General features: G+C 40.2%; 1 protein-coding gene across 1 annotated transcript; it reads right to left on the reverse strand.

The window, feature by feature from the left end:
- Positions 1 to 456: 456 nt before the first annotated feature.
- LOC104423433 (G-type lectin S-receptor-like serine/threonine-protein kinase At4g27290) lies at positions 457 to 4191 on the reverse strand. Its single transcript, XM_010035926.3, has 7 exons — positions 2646 to 4191; positions 2296 to 2415; positions 2064 to 2188; positions 1786 to 1996; positions 1408 to 1645; positions 1174 to 1324; positions 457 to 1005 (listed from the first exon to the last, which is right to left on the reverse strand). Exons 1-7 carry the CDS (start codon positions 3916 to 3918, stop codon positions 697 to 699), a joined length of 2427 nt encoding a protein of 808 aa, XP_010034228.2. The 5' UTR covers positions 3919 to 4191; the 3' UTR covers positions 457 to 696.
- Between the last annotated feature and the right edge of the window lie 5438 nt (positions 4192 to 9629).

The raw sequence follows: 9629 nt of genomic DNA on the forward strand, positions 1-9629 counted from the left end.
ACCGGTAAGTGGCGTACTGGGGTGGTGGCGCCGCGTAAGGGCAGGCAGTGTTGGACGCACCATCGGAGGATAGTCAGTGTGGGTTCCCAGCGGTGGCAGGGAGTAGTCGGAGACCGAAGGTTTGGAATTATTGGCCACGTCAAAGGAAGCTGGAAACTTTTTCTTCTCCTCTCAAGTTTTCCCTTTCATGGTGATGAGAGAGAAAATGGAGATTTTGTGAGAGAGAGAGAGAGAGAGATCAGGAATTTCTTGAGAAGAAAGAAGCGGTGCCTAATTGCTTGCTATGCCCAATCTTGCTTTTCAGATTTCCTCTCTCTCTCTCTCCATGATTTGGGTTAAATTACAGGTCATGTAATTTTAACCATGGAATAGAGCTCCAAAATATTTTAACAAAGAATTTTTAATTTTACATTAACTAATGTTACTGTTCTCTTCCGATTCGAAGTTCGGTTTTCCATTCCTCCATTTCCTCTTGATTGGCACTGGCCTAGAACAAATGATCACTAGATATTTTATTAACGTATTGCTGCTCTCTTTCATTTGTGGCTCTAAGCCATCATTCCCTCTTCTCCAAGAGTCTAGGAAAACGCCATGGCAAAAATTCGTTATTCAATTATACAACATTGTATCCTTCTTCTGTCGTTTGTACTTGAGAAAACCGGTCCACATTCTGTAGAGACATCCACCATGGCATTTCTATCGGCCTTCAGGCAATGTGACCGTAACAAGATTGACCGTGTTGGATTCATCCTTAGCTATATATGCATCTGAACTGCCTGAACTTCTTTCGGTGAAGAAACCAGGCTCTTTCGGCAGTGGCAAGGTTGCTCCTTCGTTTGCCAACATGAAGACAACACTAGACATTGTTGGCCTATCTTCAGGAAACTTTTGGACGCATAACAAGCCCACCTGAATGCATCTCTCCGCTTGAGACTCAACAAAAAAGGCGCATACAGATTCATCAATAAGTTCCGTGGCCCTCCTTTCACTCCATAACAGCCACGCCTAAAAAATTTAAACTACTCATGATCAACCATATTGTCCGTGCATCGAAAAAGAAACGTGTCTAGGGGAACATAGAAAGAATGGGGTGGGGTTTTAAGAGAAACGGAATATCTGATACTGTTTAGCGAAAAAGGAAATGGCGGGTCTTAATAATTCTCTACCACTTACGTGCCCAAGAAGGTTGTGATGATGATCAGGATGGTGGAATCCTCTGTTCCTTTTGCTACTTACTATCTCTAACAAAAGCACGCCAAAGCTAAAAATGTCTGATTTTACAGAGAATTTTCCATCGAAGGCATACTCCGGGGACATGTAACCACTGCATCAAGCAAATCAGGCTTCAGTCCCTCCAAATACAGAAGGATAGTGCATGGTTCGAATGAATCAAGATGAGAAACTTACTATGTACCAACTATTCTTCTCGTCTCTGCCTCTGCGTCATCTCCTTGAAAGATCCTTGCCAGGCCGAAATCTGAAATCTTTGGATTCATGTCAACATCTAACAAAATATTACTTGTTTTCAGGTCTCTGTGGATCACTTGTAGTTTTGAATCTTGGTGGATATAGAGAAGTCCTCGGGCAATTCCTAAAATAATGTCAAATCGCCTCTTCCATGCCAAAGAGGAGGTTTGGTCATGATCTGCACTCACTCAACCCCATCAAAAAATAAATTAAGTTGTTAGCATTTAGCTGTTTTTTCTGGTGAAGGTATCAATGGATAGAAATAAAAGCACAAGGAATCGAGTGAAAAGGAACTCAAAAAGATCGAGTGGTTCTGACCAAAGAGGAAGTAATCCAAGCTTTTGTTTGGCATGTACTCATAAATTAACATTCTTTCTTCTCGCTCAATGCAGCAGCCAACGAGTTCAACGAGATTCCGGTGCTGAAGTCTAGCGATTAGAAGGACTTCGTTCATAAACTCATCAGGACCTTGTCTCGAATATTTTGATAGCCTTTTTACTGCTACTTCTTGTCCCGTGGAAAGAGTTCCCTGCATGTGTTCTACTTAGTGTGGGCCTCTGTAGTTATTTGAACCTACTGATTTATAAATTCGTTACCTTGTAGACCGAACCAAAGCCGCCTTCTCCTAGCTTGTTTGTTTGACAAAAATGGTTGGTAGCAACAGAAACAGTAGCAAAATCGTATAATGGCAAGTCAATGTTGTCCATCCCACTTGGCAAGCCTACAGGAGATGTAAATTCGTTTCTCAAATCATACCATAATCTCAACAAAAAATAAAGCAATCTGGACTTTGATCAGATGAATCAAGATAAAAGATATTTAGCTTACCTCGGCTTTTCATTCCTCTTTTCCAGATTATGCTCAATGCCGTGCCCACAATAAGCAATCCCGAAATGGCTGAAACCACAGTGACAGTCACCAATTTCTTGGATGAATTGCGGAATGAATCTAGCATACAGGAAGGAGTTAAGTAACTAATTTCAGAAACAGAGTTCATCTGCAAGCTGATGGATCTATCTCCATTAGAGAAACTTGGAGATTAGAATAGTAGTAATACAAACTATAGTTCAGTCTGACATTGACAAAGGACGCACTGTTGTAATGAAAGATTGGAACAAAGAAGAAAAAAGCAATTGCTAAACCAATTAGCCAATGCAGGTAACAATATTAGCATTTACCTAATTCAGAAGCAGGTAGCCGTAGGAAAAGATATCGGTCATAACCAACAATGTCAATTTCCTTAATATCAATGAGATTGCCAAACCACAGCAAGCAGCCTGGTCCTCTAACATATGAATTAGCATAAGCCATGCAGGAACAATTCTTTAGACACTCAACCTCACACTCCTTAAGGCTCATATTCTTGAATAGCTGGAAATCTGTCAGGTCAGGTAATTTAACCTGCGAAAGTTTCATAAAACCTTCTCCACGAGAACAATTCAATGGGACTTTCCTCGTGCACCCTCCTGTTGTATTGAACATGTCCCACTCCGCTTGCGACTTGGGCATAAAACCCTGCAAACAGAGGCATCTTGGGCTTTGGTTAACTCGGCACATGCCATTAGCGCCACAATATCCATATTTGTCACAAGTGTCGTAAGGGAGCGATAATACCACTTCCCACTTCGTGCTTCCACTCTTCAGAAAAAGCGCCTGTCCAACACCATCGGGGCCTAATGTCATTTTGATAGTGATATTGTCCATTTGAGTTTCAACTGCAAGATAAGCACCTGTTCCGTTGTGAACAAAGATTGATCTAGCTACAGGAGTCGACACCTTCAACATATCGTTGAGGTTAACTCCATCCCATGGTGCAGATCGATAAACTTTGATGGAACCATTGAGGACTATTTCAAGCCGAGGTAAACCATCGATTTTGTATTTACCTACATAGTCTCCAGGGGAAGGATCGTCTAAGCTTCTCCAGGAAGTCAGATAATGTTCTAAACCGGTCCTAAAGTTCCATCCCCATATCATACCGACCAAAATTGTGTCTGATGGGTAATCAAAACTTTGCCATGAGTAGTCAGAATCTGAACTGTCGCGTTCCCTAAGAACAAGGTTACCAGAATCAAGGAGCTGTGCTACTGGGTTTCGGAGAACCTTGGTTGAATTCGTTGACCAAATGATGCTCTTTGATCGGTTCAGAAGAGCAAGTTCACCTTCATTGCTTATTTCCAGAGTACCATTTGAATCGATGAGTGGACTGTTTCTGTTAGCAACCCAAACAATCGTTTCTGGACTCGCCACCAACCATATCCCCAGGAAACTGTTTTTTGAGCTTCCGGCAGGGAAGAAACCAAGCTCAAACTTTCGGCCTGGGGAAGCTAATGTCTCTCCCTCTCTAATAGATTGAACTGAAGTCAGGGTGTCTGCGGCACTTGATAGGTGCAGCAATGACAGAACGATGATGGAAGTGCAGAAGAAGCTGAAGATAGGAGGATCTGCCATTGCAACCCTCCTGTTTGATCTAGAGATGAAGTAAATAAGTAGATAAAAATAGGAGACAGATACCTTTTTTTGGTGTAGAGCAAGTCCTAGGAGATCCTGATTGGATTGAGTTCAAGCAAGAAGACCTGTCACGCAAATGGCCTCCAACCTTCCCGTAGTCATTACGTACCAAATCTAAAAGACTCGAATTTTTTTCATATAAATTGTATAAATATCAGCTACCTTTTTCTCTGTTAACAAATAATAGTTGCAACCGATTATTTGGATTCAATGGGTACCCTAAAAGCATAATAAACCTTCGTAGTTTTCAATGTATTTTCTGTTCTTGTTACATATGTAGTAGGGTAGGGCTGGGCCGATCAGATGGAACAAGGTAGGAAGGGAAAAATTAACTCAAAAAGTCAAAGAAGAATACAAAAAGAAAGACTTGTAAACGTTTTTATCAGCTGCGTTGCGTTCGCGCTAGGGCACCGCCCAGAAGACCAAAAAGGAAAGGACACAAGAAGTCATCAAAGTCAAGTCACTCGTTCACTGTCCTCTTTGGCCATTGTTTTGTCCAATTCAATTCTAATCAACTTTAGTCTTCTGGATATATGGAGTCAACGGAACGAAGAAGAGAAGAACTTGGACACAATCAAACAATCGTATCGTCTTGCCCTTTAATAAGTGGAGATAGAATAAAGCATCCATAATGAAGATGCTCGCTCAATTTTCTCTTATCATATGCTTCGAGTTTACATAATTCTTGAAATATAAACTACATCATTTCGGTCAGAAATCGTAGATGTTGTGGTCTAGTAAACGTCAACCATATTACGTGGCACAATCGGATACTAACATAGACAATTTTTGTAGTTTTCTGAATTTTTTCTTCTTTTTTTCCTTATTTCTTTTATTCCTTTTCAATTTTTTTCTTTTTTCCCTCTTTCCCTTCGCCAATCCCCATCAATGGTTGGCAGAGGTCTTTGGCTGCTAGTGAGGGCCTAGACACCCTTGTCAGATCTCGGCAAGGTCAAGCCTCAACCAACGCTGGTAAGGTCAACGCTCTTCGGCCTCGAATAAGTTCCCAGCAACTGGCGAAGAAAGAGAGAGATAAAAAAGGAAAAAAAAAAGAATTGCAAAATTGCCAAAATTTTCTACGATATCAGCGATTTTCGGCCAAAATTGATTGAAAAGTCTAAAGTGCCAAATTTTTTATAACTAAATCATCACGAAAAGCTTAAGGCTAAATTAACAAATGACTTAAGATTAAATTGGCGAAATAACAAAATTAGGACGGAGCAAGCCACCATATAATAGATTAGGAATTTTTGGACAAAAAAAGAAAGTGCTTCAATAATCAGTTGACTTTCCCGCGTCATTGTCAATCACCCTCTCTGGACACTCAATATGTCTACCCTAATTTCTGCTAACGTACATATCATTCTCTCTCCCTCTCTCTCAATGCGCACTGCAAAGCTCAAAAAAGGAAAGGAAAATCGTCCGACCAATAATCGTGAACAGCTAAAGCATGAGCACGATGTTGAGGTTACTTATATGACAAATTTTATACGTAATTTCAAGTTATTTGGTTGATTGACTCCTAAAAGGTACCTGACCAGTTATTTGAAACAGCTGCATAAGAGTAGGCGGTGTTGGATGTGCCGCCAAAGGATAGCCATAGGAGTAGGTTCCTGGCGGCGGCGCGGGGTAGCTAGTGACCAGAGGTTTGGAATTATCGGCCATGTCGGAGGAAGCCGGAGGGTTTTTCATCCCTCTTCTCCAAGAGTCTAGGAAAAGCCATGTCAAGAGTTTTGTTATTCTACTCCACAACATCGGATGCTTCTCTGTCCTTTGTACTTGAGAAAGCAGGTCTACATTCCGCAGAGACATCCTCGGGGACATTTCTATCGACCTTCAGGCAATGTGACTGTAACAACATTGTGTTTGTTGGATTCTTCCTTAACTAAGTATGCAACTGAGCTACTGAAGTTCTCTCGACGAAGAAATTTGGCTCTTTTGTCAGCGGCAAGGCTGCTCCTTCGTTTGCCAACATGAAGACAACACTAGACATTGTTGGCCTATTTGCAAGAAACTTTTGGACGCATAATAAGCCCAGCTGAATGCATCTCTTTGCTTGAGACTCCATGAAAGCGGCGCATACAGATTCATCAATGAGTTCCATGGCCTTCCATTCACTCCACAGCAGCCATGCCTAAAAATTTTTAACTAACCATTTTTAGCCGCTATCTGTGCATCAAAAAAGAAAATGTGTCTAGGGGAACATAGAACAAATGGGATGCGGTTTTGAGAGAAAAGGCATATCTGATATTGTTTAGCAAAAATGGAAATGTCGGGTAGTAAGGACGATAATCAAGTTAAGGTTGTCACGCGCATCACGTCAACTTTATCCATTTTGTGCAATTTGCAACATTTGATTATTAAATTCATGCCACATGTATCAATAGTGATTTTTACATGGGGAAAATGATATCTTTTCCTCCCTCATTTGGCTGCTAAAGTATAGGCTAATAACCGATAGTTATACGATTAAGTAAAGCCGATTTTCTTGGAGCCAAGGAATAAAATAAGAATAAAATTGAAAAAGAAGGCCGATTTTCATCCTACATGACGGGGTCTTAAGTTTATCTAAGTCATCGGATTATACTGTTTCCGTGTGATTTGGGCAAGAAGATACTGTTGTATATTCTGTCTTAATCAATCGACTTGAAGAGGAAGGAGCCAAGAAGGCACGGGGCATGGCCCGCACTCGAACTCCGCATTCGCGGCGAGGGAGAAAAGGAAAAGTGTTCAATAGTTACTTGACTTTTTGCATGTCATTGTCACTGTCGATCGCCCTCCTTCTGCGCTCGACTTTCTGCCTTAATTTATGCTAATGTACCGATGACTTTCTTTCTCTCTGAACGGGCACCAAAAAGCTAGAGAGAGAGAGAGAGCGTGTTTTACGGCTAAACACAGCTGAAGCATGTTCAGGAAGTTAAGGTTACTTCATTTAATTAATTAATTCCTAAAAGTCACGATGATTATTGACTACAGAAGCAACAGTCATCACTCGAGGAGAAACTCCATGCACTTTAAGACTAAAAGGAACGAAGCAACTCCATAATCCACGGCATGCGTTCTTTCTAACATTTTTCAAAGACACGGAATAGATGACTACGAAAAAATTGATTATGCGATAAGTGATGAAGAAATTGGAAAAGTCAAGACTAATTAAAGAAAAATTTAAGCTTTCTCGTTAGTTTCTGCGAATTAGACGGAGCACACCGAGCAATCCTTCTCTCCATCTTTTAATTTCCCGATGCGTCTTCACCATGAAAGACTGACGCTCAAGTCTTGTCATGCCACCTCCACCAATGCCCGCTTGCTTGGCCAACGCTTATGCATGAACTTGACGCTAACCTTCATCCTCACTAACCCTTTCCTCACATCTTCATCCAAGGTGCACTGAAACGCCCTCCTCCTCCTTGTTTTCATGGCCCGGCTTGTTGAGGAAATTTGATTATTGATGAAGATAGAACAATAAATATATATCTTTGATACTTTGATGTATGATAATGATCACTGTCCTTAAGGTATTATTTGCTTTCACTATTGTTGTTACCAGGTTTACAATAAATACACATTTAGGATATATATCAAAACTATAGAGAAATGATTTTAGCAATTACTTAATTTTCTCTTAAATTTCACCTTGAATATGCTATTAAAATTATGTGTATGAAAAGAAAAGAAGTGAGTTACGAAGAAGAAATTGTTGTTTAGAATGGTTGTTATGAACAATGTATGATTTGATGTTATTTATAGACAACCAATCAATACAACTATGAGAAATATGCATCTTATCTCCACCTTCATCACTTTTCATGTACAATCGCTTCTTTTCATAACTACCTAACATCTTTTCATGACCAAGATTCATCTCTTTTCATGATAATAAACTAGTTGAACAATCCCCCACTTAACGGTGCCCAAACCAATGTCCATTGAGGTCGGGCTCAGGATTTTGATGCCCAGGCTAGGGTCTATTGTGGTTGAGGTTGGATCCATGGTGTTCATGCCCATGTCCATCGAGACTAGGCTCGAGACCTTGGCATCGGGGCCTGAGATAATGTCCTTGCTCCAGTCCCTGGTGCCTGGGCCTAGGTCTCGAGTTTATTGAGGTTGGGTCTAGGACGCTGACTCCTGCTCGAGTCAATCAAGGCTAGGCTTAAGACGTTAACAATTGCCCAAGTTTATCAAGGTCAAGCTCGGGTCTTTGACACTAGTAGCCAAGTTGGTTGTGGCTAAGATCAAGACCATGGAGCCAGTGCCTCGGTCCTGGCGCCTAAGTCCATTGAGGCCAAACCTGGGTCCATGACATCCATAAAGTCCTAAAAAATTATAAGATAGCCAATTCACTTCTATACCTTTCAATTGTGCCAATTTAGGGCTAAAGCTTTTGAAGACTTGCCAAATTAGTTTTAAACTTTTCAATTGTGCCATATTTAGTTTTAAACATTTTGAGATTTGACAATTTAGTTTTAAACCTTTGGATGATTTGTCAATTTAGTCATTTTGGCCAATTTTGGCCGAATATTGCTAATGTGGCAGTTTAGTAAGCAACAACCGGTCTACGTGATATGACTGAATACCGACATAAACAATTTTGGTAATTTTCTGAATTTTTTTCTTCCTTTTTGCCTTGTTTCTTTTTATTCCTTTTCTTTTCTTTTTTCTTTTTCCCTTTTTCCCTCCGCCAATCCTCATCAATGGCTAGCATAGGTCACTAGTTGCTAGTGAGGGCCTAAATGCCCTTGCTGGATCCCGATCAAGTCGAGCCTCACCCAACATTGGCAAGGTCAACCCTTGTCAACCTCAAGCGAGGTCCTAACAATTTACGGAGGAAGAAAGAGATAAAAAAAAAAAAAAAGAAAAAAATGCAAACAATTATCCACAACGCTAGCCATTTGACATAGGACTAATCATTGTTAATTAGATCGTTACGATCGCTATGTCAACGATTTTTAGCAAAAAGTGTTTGAAAAAGCTAAATTGATAAATTATCAAAATTTTTATGATTAAATTAGGACAATGGAAAAGTTTAGGATTAAGTTGCTATATTATCAAAAGACTTAGGACTAAATTGACACAATTACAAAGTTAGGACTGAACATGCCACCGTACAATAGATTAGGAAATTTTGGACTATTTCCCCAATGTCTATGTGGGGATGACTAAGATGGATGCAATTGGATCTTGTAACATGGTGATTTTTTCCTATTTGGCTGCTGAAGCATCGCCCAATAGTTGATAGTTACTCTTGAACTTCACATTGACGTTAATAAGGAAAAAAACCGCTTTAATAATTAGTTGACCTTTTTGCGTCATTGTCGATTGCCCTCTATAGACACTTTTATGTGACATCTCAGATTTTCACTTATGTTTTCTATTGAATAAATATGGCATTTCATTGACACGTCTATAGGGCTATTCTCAGAGCTGATCACTCTCGAGATAACTAGACTATCCAGGAAAGCCATTAAGGAATTTTAAGGCAATAAACTTGAGAATTTGACCAGGAATCGACTTCTCGACCGTGCTCATCTTTAGAGGCCATTACGGCACAGTATGTTGGAGAAATCCTCGTGAAGTGTTTTGAAGTTAACAAAATGTTTCCATCAGTCTAGTTTCAAGGCTTGCAGACTCTGCTATTTAAAGTTTGAAGACCT

Source organism: Eucalyptus grandis, chromosome 10, assembly GCF_016545825.1.
Source record: "Eucalyptus grandis isolate ANBG69807.140 chromosome 10, ASM1654582v1, whole genome shotgun sequence".
Classification (NCBI taxonomy): Eukaryota; Viridiplantae; Streptophyta; class Magnoliopsida; order Myrtales; family Myrtaceae; genus Eucalyptus; species Eucalyptus grandis.